Raw genomic sequence first — 27,992 nt, 5'->3', positions numbered from 1 at the left:
TTTTCACTAATTACAATGATTAAACAACGAAAAATCACCATATATACAAGTAGTAGGGCTCAAGTAACTTACCTCAATGAAACCCCCTAGATTCCCTCTTCAAATCTCTCCCAGAAGCTCCAAAATCGGATAGAAATGGTGAAGAACGCACCAAAATTCGCGAAGTGTGATATATAGGATATGCCCCAGGGATTCCGCACCTGCGGACCCTTTCTCGCATCTGCGGTCCCAAGTGCGCATATGCGAAAGTCACTTAGATGCCAAGCTTCGCACCTGCGGCTGCCCCTTCGCACCTGCGGGCTCGCAGGTGCGATCCTCTCTTCCGCACCTGCGCTCAATGGCAGGCCTCCATTTTCCGCATCTGCGACATGGCGTCCACACCTGTGATCATCGCACCTGTGGTTCCCAATCCGCAGGTGCGGACACACCAGAACAGCAGCTCCAGCTGCATTTTCCAACTTCCAAACTCCCCGATACCCATCCGAAATCATCCCGAGCCTCTCGGGACCTCAACCAAAAATACCAACAAATCATATATCAACATTCCAACTTAGTCGAACCTTAGAATCACTTAAAACAACACCAAATTATCAAATTACCCTCGGATTCAAGCCTAAGAACTTCTAAATTTCCAAATTCGGCAACCAATGCCGAAACCAACCAAACCACGTCCGAATGACCTCAATTTTTGCACACACCTCACAAATGACACTACGAACCTACTCCAACTTCCGAAATTCCATTCCAATTTCGCCAATTCAAGACTAATTCTACCACGGACCTCCAAATCATATTCTGGACGCACTCCTAAGTCCAAAATCACCTAACGGAGCTGGCGAAATCATCAAATATCAAATCCGAGATCGTTTACACATAGGTCAACATCCTGTTGACTTTTTCAATTTAAGTTTCTACTTTAGAGACTAAATGTCTCAATTCACTCTGAAACTACTCCGGTCCCGAACCAACTAACCCGATATAACTCAACACAGCTGAACAACACATAAAGAAGCAGTAAATGGGAAAACAGGGCTATAACTATCTGAATGACTGGTCGGGTCATTACACTCCCCTCACTTTCATACTGATTTTGCCTACGCAAATCTGCGTAGGCTACGCAAGACTCGCGTAGCTGTTCTGCCACTCTTTAGTAAAATGGTCATAACGTCTTGTAGAAATCTCCAAATGACAAACGGTTTAATGCGTTGGAAACTAGACTCAAAGGGCTTTAATTTAATAGGTTATACACCATATAACTATTCATATCATGAGAGTTATGCTCATTTGAAATTAGATCTTGTGCAAACTCACTTGAAACTTTATCCAATCATATAATTTTCAACTTGACTTAGCCTTAGGGCTCTTCTTAGACCCTAAACCATTTTTAATGCACCTCATACATATATTATCAAGATCAATTGATATCATTCAAATTACCGGTCTTGTTTATACCCGAATTGATATATTTGGCATCCGTCAATCTTCTTAATGGTCTTAAAACACTTAGAAATCTTTTTTCCGGGGTGTTACAATAATACTCAAAACGACCAGCCGGGTCGTTACAGCTTTCGGAGGCCAATCACGAGGCAAAGGCATAGCAGAGTAAATAATTACCCGATTCGAGGTAAGTGACTTATCTAACCTTGTGGGGGGGGGAGGGGAGGGGAATTCCTCTTAGGATTGGTATTGATATGATAATTGTGATGTGTTGAAAGTCATGTACGCGAGGTGACGAGTGTGTACACAGACTAAATGTGGAAAACTCTGGTTTAAATTATGTAGATCTCTATTACACATTAGTTAAATTATTTTATCCGGTTATATTCATCATCATTGATCTATTTTTATATTTTAAATTTGCCTGACATTTTCGTGCTAATTGTTTTACCTGTTTAGTTGAAACTTTTATTTATTTTATTTTGTGCTCATTATTTGAAAGTTGAATTTCTTAATTGAATTATTATTAATATGAAGTATTTGACATTAAAAAAATTTGGTATTGAGGCAAGGTGTTAAATTTGTGAAATATTATTTTTGTTGAGTTATTCACTTCCGAATATTTTATGAGATTTTTTATTCACTGTGATTGAGTCGTGAGCTCCTTATTGTGGAAATAATGTTGTTGTTGATTTATTTTGGCAAGTTGAAATATTTGGGCACTTGAGGTACAAATTGTGATATATTGTGGTATTGATATGCATGCGGTTGTATAAGGTTTGGGTGTTGAAACGCATGCGGTGAGATAAGGGTAGCTTGATACGTGTGGCTAGTAGGGGAACTACTAAAAGTCATGCGATGTGATAAGGGTGGCTAAAACGCGGGATGCTATTTCGGGGAAAATATTTTCTTTAAAAAATTAAATGTGAAGGCTCCCGCGGTGATATAAGAAAAAGAGATATTGTGAATTTATTTATGATTTGGGACTACGAGACGGTACCTCGGGAGTGACCTTGTTGATATTTCTTTATGGTTGCATTTGCCTTTGATTATTTTGATGTTTTCCTTAAAGTTGTAAATTTTTGTTTTCCTTCTGCGAGGTATTATTTGCCCGTATTCTGTATAGTTAAATTGTGACATACTACTTACTTGATTTATCCCCATTGTCATTATTATTATTATTATTATTATTATTATATTGTTAAACTTTTCTCCGTGCCTTTTATTATTCCAGTAGAGCCTGACCTGACCTCGTCACTACTCTACCGAGGTTAGGCTTGGCACTTACTGGGTACCGTTGTGGTGTACTCATACTATGCTTCTGCACATCTTTTGTGAAGAGCCAGATACTTCCTATCAAACCAGACATTCGTGAACTAGCCGTACGCGGAGACTTCAAGGTATATCTGCCAGCGTCCGCAGACCTCAGAGTCCCTTTCTATCCTAGTTATGTTGTTTTCCTTGTTCTCTTTAGACTTTGATGTATAGAGATATTTAGAATAAATTATTAGAAGCTTGTGACTTATTTCTACTGGGTTTTGGGAGTTGTAACTATTTGAATCGCGGTTTGATTTATTTTATATGTTGAGATTTGAGTTTCAGTTTTGTATTCCGCATAATTGATAGGCTTACCTAATCTTAGAGATTAGGTGCCATCGCGACATCTTACGGAGAGAAATTGGGATCGTGATATTAGATAAAGCCAAAAGAAAAATATGAAAGAATTTCAACCAAAGACTAAAAATATAAATAAAGTTCTTATGTAGATAATTTCTATTAAAACTCATCCTTTTATAGTGAAATAAATTAAATTTTTTCGTAAAAAGAAAGAAAGACATAAAAACAAGATAAAAGAAAATAAATATATAAAAAATGTATGAAAAATCTAAAAACCATAAAGAAGAAATGACAACGAATTTCTTCTTATGTTTCATCTTTGTTGAGTATAAAAATTTTGGAAGCTGATCTCACCGATTTCAAATATTTTTTTCAACTCAAATACATATATTATAAGATAAGGACATCTTAGAATATATATTTTAATTTATATTGTGTGTCGTTTTTAACAAATCACTATTACTAACAAACTGATATGATATTCGAATTTGAATTTAAATGCAATTTGAGTAGTTTACATTGAGGTTAAGCTAAGTATGGTGTCGAGAAAAAAACACTTGGCAATTTTAAGACAGTATATGCAATGTTATATAATAACAATCAACTAATTTAACACTTAATGATTCAAAGAACAAAAAATCTGTATATATAGGATATTCAAAATTCAAAATCTGTGGTTAGAGATACCGATAAATTCAAAATGGAGTCATACTAAAATAAAAAATTTTTGGCTAAAGAATCATTTAAATTTTTAGATAGCCGATTAAAGTAGATTTTAAATTAAGGATAATATCTTCACTTGTATCATTATAAAGATGATCATTATTGAAAAATATATAAAGTTTTAGAAATTGATATTTCAAAATAGATTTTTTTTAAAAAGATAACAGCATACAAAATAAGAGTTCAAGTCGTAGTAAAAGAGTTATGTCATAACCAAAGAATCGTTCATACTGTTGTAGACCTATAAAATTTGTAAAATTAAATTCATAAACTAATTTAGACTATATTTTAAATTTAAGATATATTAGTCCAAATAAATTTATTGGGCTAATATAATTGGATTAATTATATAAGTCCGATATAGATGGACTTAATAAATTAGTCCAAGTTCATTGGGCTACAAGCGACGAGCCCACTCTATTAAGCCCAAGATGCTATCTTCCTAGAGGCCTAGTTGGTGACACGTGTCAAATGACGTGGCACGCCAAGTTAAACGGAGGAGCCAATGAGGTCATGCCACGTGTCAAAATGACAAGGCATGCCAAGTCAAATTAAAAGGCCAATGAAACCATGCCACGTGTGCTAGTGACATGTTCTCGCTAATCAAATGCGGCCTTGTCACACTTCAATTTGATTGGTCGGAAAGAGTTTATTATTATCATAACTCTTCTCTCGCTAAGAATTATAAATAGGGGTCTTCATAACTCAGAAAGGGGACCATAAGTTATAACAAGAAGCAAGAGAGAGCTCGTGGATCAAACGCTGCAAATTCCTCCACAAGTTTCAATCTTCAAGCAATTAAGTTCAAGTTCAAGCCCAAGAACGAAGAACAAATCAAGATTCAAGGAGTGTCAGTTCAAATTAAAATTCATGCCATTTGAATTCAAGATCATCCTTCGTGCCAACAAATATAGATTCAAGATCAAGGGTCCTTGAATTTATTTACTATTAGAAAGAAGAATCAGAGGATCCATAGAGATTGTACACTCAGATTATTTGAAATCAAATACTACGATTGTTGCGATATTTTTCGGTCTCGATTATTTTTATCGACGCAAATTTATTGTCTACAAATTCTGGCACACCCAGTGGAACAATCTCTACCTCTCATCTCTTCTTTTCAAAGTTCAAGAAGAAGATCTAACAATTCGAACATGGAAAAACAACTTGCAAATTAGACCAAAGCACTTGAGAAGTTGACCAAGTATATGGAGGATCGAGATACTCGCCTCGAAAAGTTAGCAAGTGAGATCGAGAGATTAGCAGAAGCAAAATCAATTCAAGCACATGTGGAGCTTTCCGAAGATAAAGATGAGGGAGAATCCTCTGCGAAGCGAATGATCGTGGTTAAAGAGATCCAAGTTTCTTCAGAAGGCCTAATTCATGTTGATCAATTGAAGGACTTCATCATGGGGACAATTGAAGATAAAATTTATCCTCCGATTAAATTTTCCCTTGCATATGCAAAGTCATACACACAGCGAATTGATAACTTGAAGATGTCTACAACTGTGTCAACCTTTGTGCTTTGCCATAAATACGAGTTATTATTTCACTTTGTGGCTATTATTAGGTTCCAATGACACCAATGAGAATGGTGCAAAAATAAAATTATCACTACGAGATTTGAGAAAATGTTAGTCTTTTTTATTTAGTGTTTCTTAATTAATATCTAACGATTATCTATAATTATCTAGAAGGTTTAAATTTTAAGGTTATTTACATATAATTCAAATAACTCATATATTTAACATGATTAATGTCAAATATCAAAATGGAGTCATACTGGAAAAAAAATTCAATGGGTAAATAATTTTTTATATTTTTAGATTGCCGACTAAAATGAGTTTTGAATTAAGGATATAAAAATAATTATTATTGAAAAATAAAGTTTTGTAAACTGAAATTTTAAAATAGAAATATTTTTAATAGATATCAACACACCAAATAAGAGTTCAAGTAGTATTTAATTGAGTCAAGTCATATCCAAAGAGTCCTTCATAGTCTCAACCTTTGATTGTTTTGCCATAAATATGAGTTATTATTTTGCTTTCTCGCTATATTTAGGATCCAATGACACCAGCGAGAATGGTACCAAAAAAGAAAAATAGATTTATAACTAGAAAATTTGAGAAATTGTTAATTTCATATAGTGTTTCTTAATTAATATCCAATGATTATCTATATTTATCGAGAATGTTTAAAATTTAAGATTATTTACATATAATCCAAATAACTCAAATGTTTGACATGATTAGTATTTGTGCATCCATGTGGGTGCTAATACTAGTTTATATGATAACCATTATTAGATAATTTGGAAAATTGATAGCTAACTTGTTATCGTATCATACTCTCACGGTGGTAAAACTTGTGTATAAAATCCCTATTTTAAAGGATATTGATTTCTTTTTTTCTCGTGATTATCGCTTTATTTCCTTAAAAGTGGAGTGTCCTATTGGAAGAAACATATTAAGGATTTTAAACTTCTAGTAAAAATCAATTTCCTCCTCCTGATTTTGTTTCAAACTCAAGCATATTCTCCAGCTTTTAAGTTCCAATAAAAGACAAAAAGACCCCAACCTTTTCATACTTCTTTATCCAGTCCCCTATTTCTCTAATTCCCTTATTATTACATACAAATATAATAAAGGACTATCTTTGTACTTGCGGCATTTACAATCTTTTTAATTAAGCCTAAATCTTTATACACTACAAAAAAAAATTACGAAATTTACGCTAGTCTGTCACTAAATAGTCCATAGTTAATATAATTTTGTGATAATACATCGCTAATTCACCGTTAAATAGAATTAGCAATGAGTTTATGCTATTTAGCAACAAAATTTGTTCCGTTGTTAATTTCTTTTTTTCATGAAATTTACGTTGGTCTATCGCTAAATAGTCCATAGAAAGCATAATTGTGTGATAATCCATCGCTAATCCACCGTTAAATAGGATTAGCTAAATTTTTGCCATTTAACGACAAAATTTATTCGTCGCTTTTTTTTTTTTTTTTTTGTAGTGATAACGTATCTGTGGCCTTACCTCCGAATAAAATCGATTGCTTTATACTTTCTGAATTGATATCATACCTATTAGGAATTCTTTTTAAAAGTCAACTTATAGAGGAAAAAGGAATTATATTCAATGAATAACTAATGCTCCTGAGAAATCTAACGTATATATCATGACCTCGGTTTTATGCTTATCATGATTTACTGTATTTTATCCAAATTAAAATATCTTATTCCAAGACTCCATAAACTCAAAAACTCCTTCAACTTTATCCTTTTATCCAGCAACCAAATCATATATCAATTCGAAAACACTTCAAATTTATTCTCACAAGTCTAACCAACTACCACTCATAATGCTTATAAGTTATCCTTAGTAGAACAAATCCCCATAAATCAGTCCTTTATATTACTCAGAGCTCTTTAATTTTATCACTAACAAAATATGGCTGACTCAATGGTGAAAAATCCTAATTTTGGATTATGCAATTTCACTTTGCAATTCCTACGTGGACGTTGGTTTATGATGTTTGCTTCATTCTTGATTATGGCTGGAGCAGGCGCGACGTATTTGTTTGGTGTATATTCCAAAGTTATAAAATCGACTCTTGGATATGATCAGTCCACTCTTAATCTTCTTGGTACGTGCAAAGATTTGGGTGCTAATGTTGGGGTTCTTTCTGGACTTTTAGCCGAGGTAACACCAACTTGGTTCGTTCTTTTAGTTGGATCAGTCATGAATTTTGCTGGATATTTTCTTATTTGGCTAGCCGTGACCAAAAAAATTGCAACACCTAAAGTATGGCAAATGTGTATTTACATATGTATTGGTGCTAATTCTCAGAATTTTGCTAATACAGGTTCACTTGTTACATGCGTTAAAAATTTCCCAGAGAGTAGAGGAATGATGTTAGGTTTAATGAAGGGTTTTGTAGGGTTAAGTGGTGCAATTTTCACACAACTTTATCTTGCTATTTATGGTAATGATTCTAAGTCTTTAATTCTTCTCATTGGTTGGCTTCCTGCTTTGCTTTCCATTCTTTTCATCTTTAACATTAGGGAGATGAAAAGTTCTAGACATCCCAATGAGGTTAGAGTCTTTTACCAAAACCTTGCTATCTCAATTTCCTTGGCTTTGTTATTGATGGGGTTAACAATTTCCCAAAAGTATCTTAAATTCTCACACAATGCTTATGTAGCATGTGCCACTATTGTTTGTGTGGTACTTTTCTTGCCATGTATTATTGCAATAAGGGAGGAGTTTTACACTTGGAAATTGAAAAGGAAAGAAATAATGCAACCCCCTACTAAGATTATTGTTGAAAAAACCCATTTGCCGGTGTCAGAAATTGTGGAGTTGGAGAATTTTTCTATGGCAAAAACACAAGAAAAGAATGAAGTTGGATGCTTTAGTAATATTTGCAATAAGCCAAAAAGGGGTGAGGATTATACCATATTACAAGCCCTTTTAAGTGTGGACATGTTAATTCTATTTGTGGCCACATTTTGTGGACTAGGGTGCAGTTTAACAGCAGTGGATAATTTGGGTCAAATTGGTGAGTCCTTAGGTTATCCATCTCATACAATTAGCACATTTGTGTCCCTAGTGAGCATATGGAACTATTTCGGCAGGGTTTTCTCTGGGTTCGTCTCTGAAAAGATTCTCTTGAAATGGAAAGTCCCACGCACGCTGATGATGACCTTCGCTCTACTCTTACCAAGCATTGGCGACCTCCTCATTGCCTTCCCATTCCCGAGTTCAGTTTATGTGGCATCGTTGCTGATAGGCTTCTCTTTTGGTATCCAGTTGACGCTTCTTTTTATCATAATATCAGAGCTCTTTGGATTGAAGTATTATTCAACGTTATTTAATTGTGGACAATTGGCTAGTCCTATTGGATCATATGTGTTGAATGTGAAAATTGTGGGCAAACTTTATGATAAGGAGGCATTGAAGCAACTAGCAAGTAAAGGTTTGACAAGATCAATGGTGAAAGAACTGGTTTGCATTGGAAAGCAATGCTATAGGAATTCTTTTATTATACTTGCTTGTGTGAATGCATTTGGAGCTCTTGTTTCTTTGATTTTGGTATGGAGAACTAAGGATTACTACAAGACTGACATTTACAAAAGATTTAGGGATGAAATGGAAGCAAATGAAAAGGAGATGAAGATGGTTGCTCGAAAATAGGTATTGATTTGAAAGTTGAAGGGTTTGTCTTGTGAAATTCAAGAATGAGTTATACTTTAAAAATTACTCGAGAGAAACGTATTTTTCATTCTAGTTTAGTTTTCTTTTTTTGGTTCTTTTCAAATGATTGGTTAAATTTGTTTTTGTTTGATTTCTAATGATACAATTGTGAAGGAGTTTAATTCTACAATATCCAAGTTCTTGAATCCCACTGCCAATGTTTATTTACATTTCATTTAGCATCCTTTAAATTTGTTTTTCTTACGTTCTACTTTGCAATTTTATTACTACAATTTTTTTCGGATTTAGTGTAACTCTTTTTTTTAGTTCTTGCTAGACTTTAATTTGTACAAGTGTTTGAGAAACACCTTTTCAAAACCTTTACATGGAATCAATATACAAACACTAGAATACTACAATATTTGGCAGCACTATATTCCAGCATTTTTCTCACTATTTTATACATATATCTTTAATTGAGGGCTTATTAAAAAAAGAGGATATTTCAATTTACATTATTAGCTCTAAAGTTATATAGACTTTTCAAGAACTAATTGAGCATTTAAATTGGTTGGTTTAAGAGAAATGGTGTTTTTGGATAAATTTATTTTAAAAAACTGATTTTGGATTATTTTTTGTTTTTTTGTTTTTGTTTCTGGAAATATACCACAATAGATGCTGTCTCTTTCACTTTCACAACATGAATCGTCAATATTACTTAATTTTTAATGGTTCACTTACCAATGAAAGAACTCTTTTTGTTTTTTCCCCTCAGATGTATACATTTTATGGCTTTTAACTATCACCATCATTGCTTTTATCCTAATATCAGTAATTTATCTGATTATTATCAATCAATCTATAAAAGGAAACTATTCAATACTGACAAATTTGCCAATAAGTTTCCAGGTGCTAGTACTCGATTAACTAGAAATAGAAACATTATCAATATGTACAAGTGTGTAGAACGACTAATTACTAATGGGAACAACAGAAGCTTTAGAGGTTAAATTCTACTCATTGTATGAGTTTATCTAAACACGTCACATCCAAATTAAAGTTACTTAGGAGCCTAGCTATCACTTTATTTTAGGCTATTTAGCAGGCAAATTGTCATATTTTGACTGGATCATAATATAAGAGTAGGATTTTGCAAAATATAAGGAATAATTTGGTAAATATCGAATTACTATATCGAAATTGAATTTTTTGGTATTTGGTATTTTGGTATTTGATTTACATTTTAAAAAAATTTGGTATTAATTATGGTATTTGATATTTTTTTTAAATACCGAAATACCGATACCGTACCGAAATATATATTATGTAGATTAATTTTAAATGTCCTGTCATCCTTGCAACCTGCATTTACAAGAGAGCTTAAGGAGAATGTTTCTAGTTCCATGTTCTTTAGTTAAAGTCCGTGCGTCATCTATTTTTGTCTATGTGGTTAATGGATGTTAACCGAATGATTTCTGTAAACAACACTTGTGAAAAACTTAATTTGGTCACATTTGAGAAGCTTACTGGTGTCTGGTATATCACGGAGATGCAAGTTAGAGCTTTAGACCAGACATACTTACATGTTGATGAAGTTTGTAAACGTTATTCTAATCTTATGTTGTTGTTTATAGAAGTCCAATATATGATGTGTAGTGAAGTCCAATAAGATTGATTTTGCTGGCTAGTTAAGGTGTTATTCTCCCTTAAATATAACGTTCAGAAGCTGCTTTAGAACCGAATAAACCGAAGTTACCGTACCGAATAAACCGAAACCGAAAGGTAAAAGACCGAACCATACCGAATTTAATTAGGTACGATATTTGTATAGCATTTTAGGATACGGAATACCGAACCGAAACATCTAAATACCGTACCGACCGACGAACCCCCTAGCCAAATATGAGCCCCAAAAAAACTTTGGCATGAAATTCAATATAAATTCATTAATTTTTAAAAAGAAACTATACATCTTCTGAATTTTTATATATAAGTCTCAATTCTGATAGTTATAAGAATACTGTAAAAACACATAAATAAATGAAGAATTTTTTGACGTACCATATAAAATTAGACAAATATAGTTATTCAGATGAACAAACCATTCTATCTGTTAGAGTTTCATCCCCAAAATTTGTAATAAAATGAACAACATAAATCTTAATGGAGGATAGATTCTTGCCCTCGACATATATAAAACGGTAGCTCGGTGCACTAAGCTCCCGTTATGCACGGGGTTCGAAAAAAGGTCGCAGCCTTACCATGCATTTCTGCAAGAAGCTGTTTCCACGGCTGGAATCCGTGACCTCCTGGTCATAAGACAGTAACTTTACCAGTTACGCCAAAACTCTTCTTGCTTGCGACATATGTGTATCATGAAACTAACCAGAGATGGATCTATGCTCGGAGAAGATGGGCTACTTGACTCCGTCAATTTTAGCAAAAATTCTAATATATATAAGTGTATAAATTTGAAAACGGTCATATATTTTGCTTGGAATCCTTTAAGATCAAAAGTCCGATGGGGCACTGGTTAATCAATTTGCTCATGTGTTTCCACCGCCTTCAAATCCCGGGTATGCCTCTCAAATTAGTTGGAAATATAGCAGGTAAATCCCAATTGATAAACGGGAAGTATAAATTGGAGTTTCAAATGCGTTTTATAAATCTGAAACACCGACTTATCAATCGCAATTTGAATTTATAAAGATTCTGCCACTTCGTATTATTTTTTGTGTAAAATAATGAAAAACGAAAAACACAATTAAATGAATACTAAAATAAATCGAATCTAGACCGTTCAATTATTATTGTACACACGTGGCTTACATCTAATAGCGTATTAGGAAGTACTGAAAATAAAAAGCCATTTCACCACTCACACTACTCATACTCTCTCTGTTGATTGCTGCTGTAGAATCAAAAAGAGATGGGTAGAAAATCGTCCTTACCGAAGGGTAAAGATAAAGTCATCGACGGCAAAGCCTCGTCGGCCGGAAAAAGAAAGCGCGACGGTTACGATGAGGATAAAACCGGTGGCCGGAAAAGGAAGGGTGTACTTCAGTTCGTTGACGACGCTGCTTACGAGGTCGACGACGATGACGACGACGACTTCGATTTCGATTTCAGTGACGACTCCGATTTCTTCGACGAAGGTATAATGCGTTACAGCTGTCACTGACTTGATTTCTTTTTTATTTTGTTTTAGCTGAAAGCTACTTAGAAAATTAGGGATTCTTGGTATACTCGGTTTGGTTAATTAGCTATAATGTTCTGCATTATCGTAGAATTTTTGACTACTTATGCATGTTTTTAAACTTTAAATTTAGGAAATTGACTGAGAAATTAGGGATTTGTTTTGGTAAAATCGGTTTGTTTAATAAGCTCTATTGTCATAGATTTTATGATTACTTATTTGCATGTTTGAGTTTTATTTAATAAATAGACAGCATTTACTTAATGCCTTTTTCTTAGAAAAATGAGTTGGAATTAGGGATTTTTGGTGAATTTGTTTGTGTAATAGCCTATGCCGGTATGCATTTTTCGGAGATTTGTTCTTTTATTTTTTGCTCTGCATGTTTGAGGTTTATATAAACTTTTTTAAAGAACTGAGGTTTTTAAAGCTAAAAAATCGTTCTAAAATTGCAGCTATGTTGGTGTAATATTTTCTGTTCCGTCTGTGTGAGCTTGCTCGCATTGGCGGTCCCGAGCCCAGAATAAAGGAGGAGGGTTGCTGTAGGCTGACAGCTATAATGAGGATTCATATAGTCGACTCCAACTTGTTTGGGTCTGAGGCGCAGTAGTCCTTGGTTATTTTTGTTTGGTTTTTCCAATTGGCTTAGTATAGGAGGTTTTTTGTTTAAAATTTTTTGTTTTTGTTTACCTAATGGCAAGTGAACAAACTTTGCTGCACCACAATAGAATACCTTTACCAATCAAAAAAAGAAAGAGGAAGAAGAAGAAGCAAGTGAACAAAGAAAGAAAAAAAAACATATGTAGGGTTTCATTATCCAAACTTGGAAGTTATTTGTTTTGACGGGATTCACTTGTCTATTGTTTCGGAAACAACCTCTCTACTCCTTCGGGTAGGGGTAAGGTCTGCGCACACACTATCCTCCCCAGACCCCATTAGTGGGATTTTATTGGGTTGTTGTTGTTGTTGTCACTTGTCTATTGTAAATTTGGGTTTTAAAAACTGAAGTTAAGCAAGACCATAGTCTACTATGATTCTGGTTTTGTTTTCCATTTTAATTTGTGTTTTTTTATTGTAAATCAGTTTATGTTTCTCAGTTTTTGGTGTATAGATGGTATGCGACATACCGGGTAAAACTACGCTTTGACGAATCTACATATTTCTTACATTCCTTGAAAATGCTTGGTCTAAGGCATGGTGGATTAGCTGATTTCCTTTGATTGAACTCTTCTGTAAATATTACATGTATAATAGGGGAATAGGATTGTGTTTTAAACAGCAGCTCCTCAGTACCATAATTCTCCAGGCTAAGAACAATTGATACATTATTCTTTGTTATTTTAAGCTTCATACTTCTACAGTTCTACGTTCATATTGTTTTCACCCTTCCATTCTAAGAGAAATTCTGAACTTCTTTATCTGCATTTTCTCGTGAGAATAGCTTGCTGCTAGCTTTATTTTTTGCAATTTTCTCTGTGTATGTGCTTGTTGTTTGTCGCCTCTCTAAACTCATTGTCCATTTAGAATTGTACAAAGATCTATGCTGCCACTAATTTTTAGTTTTTATCACTAGCTCTGCAAAAGCATGTCCACTTCAACTCTACCTGATCAAAAAGAAAAAAAATAACATTTGCTTGAATCATTTTGATATATAATTTTTATTTATTACCAAGTGACTATTTGTACAAAAAACTTCAAAAGAAAAACTGGAAGTTGGATCACTGTCCCAACTTTTAGCTGCAGAACGCCAGAACCTCACAATTGGTAAATAACTGAAGCAAAGAATACAACTTTTCTAAGGACAAAAGTCCAAATCTTCCATTCTTCTTGCTAATTTGATCTTCAGACTTGCCCTGCAGAAACATTTACTTGAATTTTGGTATTACAATAACAGCATTGCCTAAAGTTGCAAACGAAGGAATTATTAGCCAACCTTCCTTCTAGATTAAACAAACTACAAGGAGTTTATCTTATCAAAAGAAAACCAAACTACAAGCAGTTTAAAAAAAAAAATAGCAAACAAAAATATATTTAGCTCAGGTGCGTTGGTTATTTTTTTGGTAGGTACACTATGCCAGAGTTATTTTGACTTTGGTTTATCTAATCATTGTTGTTCTCCTGCTATACAGATTTTCTTGAGGAATTTGGAAGTAATGTTGAAATCAAGAATGAACCTGTGAGAACACCCCAACCCCCAGTGATCAAAGAGGAGGAATTGGATGGAGAAGAGCTGGAGAAGATGTTAAGGGAGCGTTATAGACCAGGTTCTAGTTTTGTTGCCTATGCAGAAGATAGTGATGAGAAGAAGAGGCTATTTGAGCAGGACACACTTGTGCCTTCTCTCAAGGATCCAACTATATGGAAAGTTAAATGCACGGTACTCTAATCGACGGCAAAAATGAAAAGTCATTGATGCATATATATCAGATTGCTGTCATTTAATTCTTTTTTACTGTCTTTCTAGTTATATGGCTTATGTTTTCTTTTTGTATTTGCTTTGTGCTATAGGTTGGAAGAGAAAGGCACTCAACTTTCTGTCTTATGCAGAAGTACATAGACTTGCTTGCTCTAGGAACAAAGCTGCAGATAATTTCCGCTTTTTCACTTGATCATGTAAAGGGATATATTTATATTGAGGCTGACAAACAATCTGATGTCTACGAGGTACTACTTCCTTTTTTTTTTGTTTTATCATGACATTCTTATGTCTTGAATTGGCCTTGATGCTTCTGTGGAAGTCTGAGCATTCGTTAGTGACATTCTTTTCTTGATGAAAACATTCTTTAATGACATTTTACACTCTCTAAGCTGAGCTCCTTGTATAGGCGTGTAAAGGCCTTTGTAGTATATATTCGAGTAGAGTGGCACCTGTTCCAAAGAATGAAGTTTCTCATTTGATTGCTGTGCGGAGCAAGTCTTCTGGGATTTCTGAGGGTATGTGGGCACGTGTCAAAAGTGGAATATACAAGGGCGATCTGGCGCAGGTACTTTTTATTCCATCAGCTAGCTGCTATTTAAATCTCTCTTATCATACATGTAAATGCAATATGAATTTTCTGCTGGTTAATGCTGCTTCCTGACCTCTCTTTATTTGTCTGAGAAATTAAACAACAATAACAAAGTACCTTCTTTTTAGAGCTTGCTAACAGTTTCATCATGGTCATGTAGGTTGTGGCAGTGAATGATTCACGGAAGAAAGTGACTGTGAAGCTGATTCCAAGAATAGACTTACAAGCCATTGCCGACAAATTTGTAACAATTTATACTCGATTTCATAAATGTTTTATGTTTTAGTTAGTGTGAATTACTCTGTAAATATGAAGATATGAAGCATAACACCTATGAAGCATAGCACCGTACTCCCTGCTTCTCGTCACCTCCTCATCATGAAAAAGAAAAAAAGAAAGAACAAAAAGCTGTGTTAGGGAGGGAGGGAGGGACAGTGCAGGTCATGATTTCTGGGTAATTGTGCTTTGGGTTATCTTAACCTCAAATTCCTTAAAGTAATGCACATCTGTTTGGAGTTCTTGTGCATTCGTACTTATTGGAGGTTTTGATTTTAGTAGTTCCTGCACTGCATGTCGTAGATCCTTTTAGTTGTTTGTATAGTATTACAATTTTAGACTGAAGCACTGTACTTCATCTTCTCTTTGTTTTGAATGTTTGCTCCTATGCTCTATTGGGACTTCTGCTTGATATTGACTAAGCACTTGAAGTATTTAGCTAATTATGCACTTAGCAATCCAGGTTTAACATCTCATTAATATATTTTCATTTAATTTAGGCTTGTATATCTTCTGTAGTCCGCTGCAGTAATGCTGGTTATCATCTTTGCTGATTAAAAAAATTGCTGCTTATCATCCTCAATACAATTATAATTATGACTAGTCTTCTTAAAATACATTTTTTCAGAGGCTATAGATTTCCTCTTTGCAAGAGTTCAACCTCTTATCTTAGAGTGGTTAACGAGAGAGTGCAAAAATGCAGGGATATTATAGGGTTGGTACCCCCGTCATTCAGGGAATTGTTATAAGTTCATCTTCACGGTTTATATATATTTTTTTTGGGGGGGCTTCAATTCCTAATGTTTAGTCACGGTTTAAGTTGATCCTAAAACAACTCTATAATTAAGTATTTATAGACTTCTAGTGATACGTACATTCATTACATAACTATTCGCATGTTGATGTTTCCATACCTAGTCATTTTTTTACTTTCAACTTGCTTAGATAGCTGAGTTTTTTATATGTTTTATAGGGTGGAGGAGTTGCTGCAAAGAAGGGAGTTATCGCAGCACCAAGACTAATTAGCTCTACAGAGCTTGAGTAATATGCATTCTCCATTTGTTACGATTAATATAATAGGTTGCAAGTACTTGACAATTTTTCCTTAATTAAACTGCAGAGACTTTCGGCCCCTCATACAATACCGGAAGGATCGGGATACAAACCTAATGTTAGAAATTCTCGACGGAAAGATGCTGAAGGATGGTTATTTATACAAAAAAGTGGGCACTGATTCATTGAGCTATTGGGGTGTAATGCCTACTGAAGCTGAACTCCTGAAGTTTGAACCTTCTAAAAGTGATGGACCCCAGGATGTAGAGTGGCTTACCCAGCTTTACGGTGACCGGAAGAAAAAGAGAATTATAAATGATTTCAAGGTTGGTCAGAAAGGAGGTGAGAAAGGAGAGGGTTCTTCAAGCTCTAGCATGGAAAACAATTTTGAAGTAGATGATCTTGTATTTTTTGGGTAGGTTTGTCTCTTACTGTTTACCAATGTGGAATCTGCACCCTGTATTTTGTCATTTTTGTTTAATCATTTTTCTATGCTATTACAGTAGGAATGATTTTGGCATTATTATTGGCAAGGAGAAAGATGATAGCTTTAAGGTATATGCAAGTCTATTGGCTTTATTTTTCTTTGGGTGAATGATGTCTTAATTAAAGCGATTATTTTTCAGATCATGAAAGATGGTTCAGAGAGACCTGTGGTAGTGAGCATTCAACTGCGTGAGTTGAAGCGTGCATCTTTTGATAGGAAGCTATTCACTGTGAAAGATCAGCTAACCAATACCATCTCAGTTGGTGATATGGTTAGAGTTTTGGATGGTCCCTTGAAGGTTTGACTGTTATTCATCTTTTATTTTTTCTTTGTTTGATCATGATAGTATCCGAGTCAGCTTGTACATACCTTGACTAATCCACCGACGACTTGCTATTTCCTTCTACTGCCCACCAAAGGTTAGGTAGATATGAATATAACACTAGTGCTTCTGCTGGCATTTGAAAACTTGGTTCCCAAGGTTTTTACTCCAGCTCTTTGACCACTAGGTCACCCCTTGGAATGTTTGACTGTTATTCATGGAAGCAGTAACATCTTTTCATGGAAGCAGTAACATCTTTTTATGTGTAAATTAGTCTTCTGAAATGATGTAATGTAGGGTTAATAAATGCAGGATAGACAAGGAATTGTTAAGCAGATCTATAAAGGAGTCGTCTTTCTATATGACCAAAGTGAGCAGGATAATAGTGGTTATCTCTGTGTCAAAGGTCAGATGTGTGAAAAAATTACAGGCAGTGATGGTGTATCAAATGAGAAGGTTTGTACATTTTGGGGCATATTAGAACTAACCGTATTCTTATGATACCCATATTTGTTCCCCTAATTTTTTTGTGCTTATTCTATTTAATCAGGGTAGTGAGCCTGGTCCCTCAGGTTTTGCAGATTTCTCGTCATCCCCTAAATCCCCTCTTTCGCCTGAGAAATCTTGGAGAGCGAAGGATGATAACTGCAGCTGTATGTTTTTTATTAGTCTGCTCTTAGATCCCCTCTTTCTATTTGATGTCTCGAATCAAGGCACTGCTCCCAATTCAAATATTTATTCCTCTAACTTCTGGTTCTTTTTCCTCAAACAGTCAAGCACGATGATAAAGATGGAATGTTTTCCGTTGGTCAGTCTCTAAGAATCCGAGTGGGGCCTTTGAAGGGATATCTTTGTCGTGTAGTAGCCATTCGACGTTCTGATGTTACAGTAAAGCTTGATTCCCGGCAAAAAATTCTTACAGGTTTGTACATTTCCTTGCATCTTCTTTTAATGTTATATGGGAAATTGTCACTAAACATTCTGTCATTGTAGTTAAATCTGAACACCTGGCAGAAGTTCATGGAAAGAGTTCTATCACGTCTCTTGGGTACAATTTCTTTACCTGAATAAATTGAAGGAGAAGCATTCAATTACTTTTTTTCACTTTGATTTCTTTTAATTTTCTCTTTACTTTCAACAATAGGGTCGATGGTGATTCTGCAAAACCTTTTGACCTGCTTGGAACACAGGATGGTTCTCAAGGTAGGAAGCATTTTGCTCCTTCACTGGATGAGTAAAAGTAATTTTATTCCAGAGAGACAAAACCAAATAGGTGCAGCTACATACAAAACAAAAGCTCTAGTGACTGAGGAATTCAAGTAAAGAGTTGACATCATACATCTGCCATCTTTCACCAAAAGTGAAAAGATATAATCACGAGTTTCTAAGTTTATGTATAGAGTTAACTAAGCCTTCAAAGCATCTTCTGTTCCCTTCCACCCAACTGGTCCAAAATGCATACAGGGATGGTCATTTATGTCTTCCACTTCTCTTGTGCAATCTTCTTCCATTTCTGCAACATAGTAGTTCCTCGACTGTCTTTGGCATTGCCCTCTTTTGATTGTATAAGCTGAGAAACATGCACCACAACTTTCTGGCCGCCTGACAGTGTATAAAGAGGTGATTCACTTCTTCCTCATTTTCTCACACGTGGAGCTTCTGCTGCACAACACCATTCCGGGCCCTTGTAATTTTGATCGTGTCAAACATGCTCATGTGCAGTTATCCAACAAAAATTGCCCACCTTAACTGATGCTTTGCTCTTCCAGATTATCTACCAAGGCCACTGCATAACAGTATTCTGCCTGTTGCACAAATTTCTATATCCAGACTTGACGGTGTATTTTGATCCCTTTGATATTCTCATTACTCATTTCACTGCATCTTCTTCCTCTAGACATATTCTGGCCCCTTCTATTTTCCCAGCAGATTGGTGACTTTCCCTATTCCCAATCTTCACAGTTTCTCCTAAAAGATAATTCCCATCCTCTTTGTGATGTTGTGCCGCTGTTGCTTTAGTATTTACTGCCAAATTATATTGGGGGATATCTTTTGCCAAATTTTTACCCTCATGCCATTACCCATTGTGAAGTGTATGTTTTTTTTTAATAATCATCTCAGATGTTTCAAATGTGCTTCCACAAGCCCACTCCATGAGCATGTCTGTCAATTATAACCTGTTTCCCTATGTGAAATTTATTACTGCTGTGGAACATACCCTTCTACATGGATGTATCTGATTGCAGAGTCTTCTTTTGTTTTTTTTAATATGTATTTTTGCGTTTTAGTTTTCTTTTTATATTGGTTGTCTCTCTTGCTATTTAATGTCAAATTTTCTGTAGATCCATACTTCTCCTTTCATAAGTATAGAGTCTGTACTTTTATCCTTTTTTGTTCTTCACTTCGTTGGAACTACTCTTTCCTTAAAAGGCAGTACTATCCACAGTACAATTAATTGATTAGTGTCGAGTAGTGCAGTTGATGAGATTCAGCCTAACTAACAAATTTATCAATGTTTAAGGTTGTGACTTATCGTTCTACTTCTTTTATCTTTTTGGCAGATTGGATGGTTCAAGGGGCCACAGAAACTGAGGGTAACACCGAGAATGCAGGAGCATCATCCTCTGCTGAAAGGTTAAAAATCATTGCTAATATTATTGTCCGTTTTCCTGTTCTTACATCTTGAAGTAGTATCTATGTAGAAAGGTATTTCTATTTCTTACTTTTTAAAAGTTGATTCATGTACCTGTTAATCACTGTATGGCAAAGTGTCTAAAGATGGTGATGCTTGCATCTGCTTTCCATACTTGAAAAGTACTAAAAACAAGGAGCTAAAATAATGCCTATCTTTTAGGAAGGGTTAAATTGTCTACTTATTTTCTTGGTATAGTAAAAGAGTTATCAAGAAAAGATCTAGTTCAAAACTTAAAAATCGTTGCTCATATTTACTGCTTTGTTTTCCTGAAAGGTTCGAAGTTGCTACTATATTTACTTTTTGTTTTCCTGTTCATACATCTCTAAGTAGTATCTATGTAGAACAGTATATCCATTTCTTGCTTCTGTAGATGTTGATTCATGCATCTGTTATTTCATCTCTAAGATTGAAATGCGTGCCATCTGCGTTCCATACTTGTAAAAAGAAAGAAGCTAAAATCATGTGTTATTTGGGAAGGGATTATTTGCCGCTTATTTTTCTTGTTATGCTAAAAGTATTGTTATGAAGAGTTTAATTCAAATCTTCACTAGTTCTGTCCTATGGATTTTTTTTTTTTTTTTGATGAAGTAAGGATGATTCATTAATAGGCATCAAGAAGATGCAAAAGGTACAAAAAGGTAGATAATCACTCCAGTACAAAAATCTATGCTAAGAACAAGGAGCTAATGAAATCCACAAGGTGATCTTCACTAGTTACAGGGGAAAGATAAATCCAGCTAAATAGATAACTAAGCAAATAGTCTTGAGGGAGTAGATTGGAGTTGAGATGCCATCAAAACACCTCTGATTTCTTTCTGTCCGGATACACCAATAAATTACTGCTGGAACCATTCTCCAGATCCTCTTGATGGATTCTAGACCAAAAATTGAGAAGAAGAGATTCCAGATTTCACTTGCAACTGCGCAATAGAGGAAAAGATGATTGACACTTTCTGAATTTTGTTGACACATGTAACATCTGTTAACAAGTATAATGTTCCTCTTTCTAAAGTTGTATTGAGTGAGTCAATACCCCCTTTATAGCTAGCCAGGTGAAGTAATTCACCTTGGTAGGCACCTTAGTTCTCCAGATATGTTTCCAAGGCCAGCTATCTATCATACCATTCTGGGAACAAAAGTGTTTGTAACCATCTTGGACTGTGTATTTGCCCCCCTTAGAGTGTTCCCATCTGAGTTTGTCTGGCTGCTGATCATCACTGATGTGGTCTTCTAAAGAGTGGAACATAGTTAGTAGGTCACTAATCTCCCAGTCCTGTAGGTTCCTTCTGAACAGGGGGCACCATGTGCCATTTTCTTTGTTCTGAGCAACAGTGGATTCCTTGTTGAGTGCAATCTGGTATAGATTGGGATATATATCCATCAGTGCATTATCTCCATGCCACCTGTCTTTCCAGAATTTAACATGATCTCCTTTCCCAACCTTGAAGGTTATATTTTGAAAGAACTCATCCGAGTGCTTGCTGATATTCTTCCATAGGCCAACTCCATAAGGAGTGTTTATTTTCTTTGTACACCAGTGATTATGTTGCCCATACTTAGCATCAATGAAACAAGGAGGTGGTGTTTTCTCTATCATCTTAAAAGTTTTAAAAACTCATATTTATCAGCTCACGTACTTTAGAAACATATTCACTGGACAGGTTATGAAAAGCTTGATAGGTTGCAGGTTTTTTTGCTTTTGGGGGGGTTGAGGTTACGAAGGAATGGGGGAAGACAGAGAAGAGTAACGAAAAAAATAGGCATACGAGGCACTAGCATGAGTGAAGGCGCTAATATCAAAAGGATAAAACTAACAATTACTTGGATATCCAAACTCACACTATTAGTATCAAACTTGATTCTGCCTCCTTCAATATCGTATGAGATTTGTGCTTAAGACTGTATGTCTTCTGCTCCATTATCTCCATTTGGCTTCTTAAGAAAAGCTCTAATTCATGCTGTTTTACATATTATGCAACTACTCTTCAGTCTTACACCCGCCATTTCCGCGGTATGAATTTTGTGATTTAGTGTTGCTTATAAGGCGCTGCAGATTTTACTTCTTTTGATTTCATTTGACACTGAAAAGATGGGTGTTTTTTTTTTCCTACCATTATTTTTGAATATTGTTGATACTCAATAGGACCTGATATAGGTAAAAATTTTGTGCAGAAGTTCTTGGCCTGCCTTTCCTGCTGTTGCTGGCTCTGGGCAAGATGATGGCTGGACAAAACCTGATGGTTGGGCGAAAGGTACTTCTACTGCTGGCGCTACTAGTGCTGTGTCTGACGGCTGGGGCAAAAAGGTTGAATCACATCAAGAGAGCACCGAGAAGGTTATGGATGATCCCTGGGGATCTGTGCAAAAACAAGAGAAAAATGATGATTCGGGCAGAACCTCATGGAGCAAGCAGGATGCTGGATCTTCTTGGGGTAAGCAATCTGATGCAGATCCAGAGACTGACTGGAAAAAGCAAGATGGTGGAGCGAACAAGACAGATAGAAAAACCTCTTGGAGCCAGCAGGACGCTGGAAGTGATGGTGGATCCTCTTGGGGTGCGCAAGCGGGAGTATCTTCTTGGGGTAAGCAATCTGATGCAAATGCAGAGACTGGCTGGAAAAAGCAAGACGGTGTATCAAATAAGACAGATAGCAAAACCTCGTGGAGCCAGCAGGGTGCTGGATCTTCTTGGAAGAAAAGTGATGGTGAAGGTGGATCCTCTTGGACTAAACAATCTGATGCCACTGCAGAGACTGACTGGAAAAAGAAAAATGATGGATCTGGCTGGAAAAAGCCAGATAGCAATGCTTCGTGGAGCCAGCAAGATGCTGGATTTTCTTCGAAGAAAAGTGAAGGTGAAGGTGGTTCTTGGAGTAAGCAATCTGATGCAAAGGCAGAGAATGACTGGAAAAAGCAAGATGGTGGATCTAGTAGCTGGGGTGGTGGTACGGACCTAGAGGGGAGCTGGGGAAAGCCAAGACAATTTGATGGAGGTCGTGGATCAGGTGGCAGGAGAGGACGAGGTGGTTGGCGAGGGGGTCGAGATCAAAGTGGTAGAGGAAGATCTTTTAATCAAGGACAGTCTAGTAGCTGGACTACTGAAGGTGAAGGCAATAATAATTCTAGTAATGTAGAATTTAAGGGGAACCAGTCTAGTTGGAATAGTTCACAGGAACTTGGTTGGGGAAAAGTTAATGATGACACCAGTATTGCTGGTAATCGATCATCTGATTTTCAGAGTGGTGGTGGTTGGAATGCCTCCAAACCATCAAATGAAGGATGGTCTTCTGGTTGGAATAAGAATTCAGCCTCAAAGGAGGTAGGAGGTTCTAGTGGAAACCAGTCTGATTGGGACAAAAGATCTGGTGAATCTGGGAGCAAGCAGTCAGCTGGTTGGGACAATAAGATCACTCAGAAAGAGGCAGCAGGAAACTCCTCTGCCTGGAATAGCAAAGCTGCAGTCGATAATGAAGACACCAGTATTGCTGGTAATCAATCATCTGATTTCCAGAGTGGTGGTGGTTGGAATGCCTCCAAACCATCAAACGAAGGATGGTCTTCTGGTTGGAACAAGAATTCAGTCTCAAAGGAGGTAGGAGGTCCTAGTGGAAACCAGTCTGATTGGGACAAAAAATCTGGTGAATCTGGGAGCAAGCAGTCAGCTGGTTGGGATAACAAGATCACTCATAAAGAGTCAGCAGGAAACTCCTCTGCATGGAATAGCAAATCTGCAGTCGAACAAGATGCCAATGGGAAAAATCAAAATGATCCATGGAGTGGTAAAAGAACTTCAGATGGAGGTTCATCTACAGGATGGGGTCAAAGTAATTTGTGGAAGAGCGGAAAGGATGATGCCGTTGGAAATCAAGATTCCTGGAGCAGCAAAAGTAACTGGAATTCTGGCAGTGGTTTTGGTAACAACGACCAGCAATCTGATTCTTATGGTGACCGGGGAAGAGGTGGTAGTTGGAGGGGAGGCCGTGATGGATCAGATCGAGGTGGATACGGAGGTAGGGGTGGTTCAGATCGCGGTGGCTTTGGAGGAAGGGGAGGTTTTCGAGGTAGAGGGGACAGGGGAGGTTTTAGAGGTAGAGGATCGGATGGGGGAGGATTTCGTGGTAGAGGGCATGGAAGGAGGGATGAAAGTGGTGATTGGCAAAATAGAACTGATTCGCAGGAAGATAAAGCCTACGGTTGGAGCAAAGAGTCAGGCAGTGATGCTGAGGGATTTAAGTCTAATAAGGGCAGTTGGAGTCAAGGTAACAATGACAGAGGGAGCTGGAAGACTGCTGATAGTAGAGGTAATGTTAATGATGGTGGATGGAAGAAAGGATTCGACTCCGAGAAGAATGGGAGTGGAAGTGGTACTAGTGCCACCAGTTGGAATACTCCAGGAAATAGTTGGAAAACTTCTACTGCTACTACGGGAGGTACATCTTCAGGGTGGGGTCAACAGACAACTGTTAGTGAAAAGGAGGATCAGAATGGTTTGGGAACAAGTTGGAACCAGGGGACTGCTTCAGGAAATGCGAGCACAGCTTGGACTGCAAACAAATCAAAAGAAACAAGTGATGGACCGAGTGATGCGTGGGGTAAAACAACCAGCTCTTGGGGCAAAGGAAACAGTTCTGGCAGCCAGGGAGGGGGGCAGCAGCCAACTGTTAGTGAAAAGGAGGATCAGAATGGTATGGGAATAAGCTGGAACCAGGGAACTGCTTCAGGAAATGCGAGCACAGCTTGGACTGCAAACAAATCAAAAGAAACAAGTGATGGACCGACTGATGCGTGGGGTAAAGCAACCAACTCTTGGGGCAAAGGAAACAGTTCTGGCAGTCAGGGAGGGGGTAAGCAGACAACTGTTAGTGGAAAGGAGGATCAGAATGGCATGGGAACAAGCTGGAACCAGGGAGCTGCTTCAGGAAATGCGACCACAGCTTGGACTGCAAACAAATCCAATACTGAGGATGTGAACAAATCAAAAGAAACAAGTGATGGACCGAGTGATGCGTGGGGTAAAGCAACCAACTCTTGGGGCAAAGGAAACAGTTCTGGCAGTCAGGGAGGCTGGTGACATCTTTGAACAGTAATTATTTGTACTTAAACTTGCTGATTTTATATCCTGCTCATTTAGGTCTTTATACTCAAACTTTCCTACATGGTGCATAGATTCTACTTGCAAATATTTGAGATGATAGTCTCAACTTTTTACTTTAATACTTTAAAGATAAACTATTTGAAACATCATAATGTGTCACTATATTATGCTTAATATACACGCCCTGTTGATATTATTATGTTAATATATACACGCCCTGTTGATATTATTATGTTAATATATTTTGTTTCGGCTGAATACATACGCGGCCACTTAAACTTGTCCGAATCTTTCACTTAAGACACCTATGCTAAAGCTTGTACCTATTGAACACTCGATGCTAGTTGAAAATGTGTCAAGTAGACACAAGTTGCTGATGTGGCCACTTGCATGTACCACGCCACTTAAGAGAGACTGAAGATACATAATTTCTTAATTTTTATTTTTCGAATTCTCTCTCCTTCGGTTTCTCTCTGCCACCGCCATTATACCACCACCGTAGCCACTGATGCCATCACCTCTAGCTCCTCGTTGTACCTTCGCCATGAAGTATTTTTGTAAACATTGGAGAAACAGCTCCATCTTGATAAACACACAGAACCACCATTCTTCCCTGCCAAAACAAACACCAGTCGTCCTCATTCTTTCTAAAACCAGCCTCTATCTGATTACCCCTATACAACAACTCCATAACTCCACTGTTATAGACCTATCTGCTCTTTTGCTCCACCTTCTGGGTTGCATCAATTTGAGTTATTTTTTGAATTGCTTGCCTTTTAGTTTTCGATGGGGTTGAAGGAGTGGTGCAGTGGAGTGATTCTGAAGGTGGAGGTTTTGTATTCAATGAATATAGATTTATGGGTTTACTTCCGTAAGGTTCAATTGACATAATTTGAGCATGGTTCAAGTCCATGATTAAGGAAGGTCAGGAAGATAAACATCAAAGAAGAAGGTAGAAAAAACGAAAGACTAATGCTTTGTGTCTGCAGGTCTGGTTTGAATGGTGGAAAGAGAGGATGTTGAAGAAATCAAAGAAGAAAGACTGGGTTTGTTGAAGAAAACGAAGAAGAATTTTGCTTTGCCTGTCTTTATTTTGTTTGTTGAGTGCCACTTCATCAGCGATTGAGTTGCACGCACTTGGTCTTTTGTCAGGTTCCGTAAGGTTCAATTGACATAATTTGAGCATGGTTCAAGTCCATGATTAAGGAAGGTCAGGAAGATAAACATCAAAGAAGAAGGTAGAAAAAACGAAAGACTAATGCTTTGTGTCTGCAGGTCTGGTTTGAATGGTGGAAAGAGAGGATGTTGAAGAAATCAAAGAAGAAAGACTGGGTTTGTTGAAGAAAACGAAGAAGAATTTTGCTTTGCCTGTCTTTATTTTGTTTGTTGAGTGCCACTTCATCAGCGATTGAGTTGCACGCACTTGGTCTTTTGTCAGGTTCCGTAAGGGTTCAATTGACATAATTTGAGCATGGTTCAAGTATTCAATAGGTTATGGGCTTAGTTTATGTGTCTAAATGAAAAAAATTGACCAAGTTTAAGGGGCTATATGCGGTCTTTTCTTTGTCTTTCCTTTATTTATCTTGTTTTGTCTTATTTTTTCTATTCTATTATAAGTAGCATATTTAGTCTACTTGTGGTTCTAGAAATTTTCATTTGCATTGCCAGTTTGCTGCGCCCATTTCCATCAACTTTATTGTTGTACATTCTACTTATTTTGTTTTTTTCTTTATGCAGGTTATTTTGCTATGGAGGGTCGACCGAGTTATCCATGTAAATGATCTGGTTTTTGGCTTGTAAAAAGAACTAAAGGATGGACTTGGTCTTTGGGGAAAGCATAAATGGCACTTTAGATGCTAGATGTATAAGCAATTAGACTTGAATTGCAGAATACCAACTTCTGAATGTTGGATGTTTGATAATCTCTTACTTAATTTTCACTTTAGTGCAAACCAAGGAGTAAAGCTAAAGTGAATTAATTTAAGAACAAGAAGTATAACCTAGGTTGGTGTATGGTGTTTCAACAGTTTGTGTTTGGTCCAGTACCTGTCTCTTCTAGTTGTTTTATTTACTTTTGTTTGATTACTTATTTTGGGGAATGCTAAGAGGAAAGTGATCTTGGTAAATGCATAAATGCTTAGAGCCTAGTCTGCAGAGAGCTAAATTTACAATCTTTCAGCTTACACATTGCTTAAAGGGCGTCTAAAAACATGTTGATGTCAAGTGGACCTGGAGTAAGCAATTTTGGCTAACTTTGGTTCTTTAGAAATAGAGGTTTACATTTTTACGGAAATACAATTTTTTCTAGTGTATTGGCATAGTTAATTTTGAATTCCATCTTGCTGTTATTGTTTATATGGGTTTTTGGCTTCTATTATGTTATATTAAGTCTATATGCCGAAATAGAGATCGTACTATCAAAATTTGAACACTTAACACGACCTTGTATTCTCAAGTTTTAGGGTACAACTAACTGTACGAAGAAAGCTATTCGTGAAGTACACACTTCAATATAAATAGCTTGCTATTAGAAGTAGGGTTATGCATAATTTGGCAAATACTGAATTACCGTACCAAAATCGAAAATTTTAGTATTTGGTATTTGTTATGGTATTTGGTTTAATTTTAAAAAAAATAGTATTAGGTATGGTATTTGATATTTTAAAATGAAATATCAAAATACCGATACTGTACCGAAATATATATTATATTGTCTCTAAAATTTTGCTTTCCTTTATTCTTTACGTTTATCAATTAACTCTAAGCAAGTAACAAGACGTTTCTAATGATCAAATTTATTTATTTATGTATAGTTTTTTCTCTCTGGGTTTATATTTACTGGTTTTGGACAAAAGTTTTATCAACAAACTTTTTTAGT

General features: G+C 36.2%; 2 protein-coding genes across 4 annotated transcripts; both read left to right on the top strand.

The window, feature by feature from the left end:
- The first annotated feature begins 7,141 nt into the window (after window positions 1-7,141).
- On the top strand, window positions 7,142-9,154 carry LOC107820859 (protein NUCLEAR FUSION DEFECTIVE 4-like). The gene has a single exon (XM_016647215.2). It carries the CDS (start codon window positions 7,240-7,242, stop codon window positions 8,983-8,985), a length of 1,746 nt encoding a protein of 581 aa, XP_016502701.1. The 5' UTR covers window positions 7,142-7,239; the 3' UTR covers window positions 8,986-9,154.
- A 2,717-nt stretch (window positions 9,155-11,871) lies between these two features.
- LOC107762737 (uncharacterized) lies at window positions 11,872-27,156 on the top strand. 3 transcript variants are annotated; one of them, XR_012698179.1, is made up of 19 exons: window positions 11,872-12,140; window positions 14,308-14,555; window positions 14,687-14,842; window positions 15,004-15,162; window positions 15,347-15,430; window positions 16,436-16,503; window positions 16,583-16,930; window positions 17,019-17,070; window positions 17,142-17,300; window positions 17,637-17,780; window positions 17,875-17,977; window positions 18,097-18,246; window positions 18,318-18,372; window positions 18,469-18,527; window positions 19,886-19,958; window positions 22,192-25,102; window positions 26,104-26,324; window positions 26,390-26,552; window positions 26,852-27,156. XR_012698179.1 is itself a non-coding variant. In XM_075228460.1 (17 exons), the coding sequence occupies exons 1-16, from the start codon at window positions 11,915-11,917 to the stop codon at window positions 25,088-25,090; spliced, it is 4,980 nt and encodes a 1,659-aa protein (XP_075084561.1). In that variant the 5' UTR covers window positions 11,872-11,914; the 3' UTR covers window positions 25,091-25,102; window positions 26,852-27,156. The 3 variants fall into 3 exon arrangements, 2 of the variants coding, with proteins under 2 accessions (XP_075084561.1, XP_075084560.1); XM_075228460.1 differs by lacking the exons at window positions 26,104-26,324; window positions 26,390-26,552 and having other exon boundaries at window positions 22,195-25,102; XM_075228459.1 differs by lacking the exons at window positions 26,104-26,324; window positions 26,390-26,552.
- Window positions 27,157-27,992: the final 836 nt, after the last annotated feature.

The sequence above is a fragment of the Nicotiana tabacum genome, chromosome 13, assembly GCF_000715075.1.
Source record: "Nicotiana tabacum cultivar K326 chromosome 13, ASM71507v2, whole genome shotgun sequence".
In the NCBI taxonomy this organism is placed as follows: Eukaryota; Viridiplantae; Streptophyta; class Magnoliopsida; order Solanales; family Solanaceae; genus Nicotiana; species Nicotiana tabacum.
The sequence above is the reverse complement of the archived record's forward strand: the minus strand, read 5'-3'. Positions and strand labels throughout refer to the sequence as shown.

Coding starts and splice junctions, on each gene's coding strand:
- LOC107820859 (XM_016647215.2), top strand. CDS start 7,240: ATGGCTGACTCAATGGTGAAAAATCCTAATTTTGGATTATGCAATTTC.
- LOC107762737 (XM_075228459.1), top strand. CDS start 11,915: ATGGGTAGAAAATCGTCCTTACCGAAGGGTAAAGATAAAGTCATCGAC. Junction 15,431..16,435: donor AAGCCATTGCCGACAAATTT/GTAACAATTTAT, acceptor TATGTTTTATAG/GGTGGAGGAGTTGCTGCAAA. Junction 17,978..18,096: donor GAAGGATGATAACTGCAGCT/GTATGTTTTTTA, acceptor TTCCTCAAACAG/TCAAGCACGATGATAAAGAT.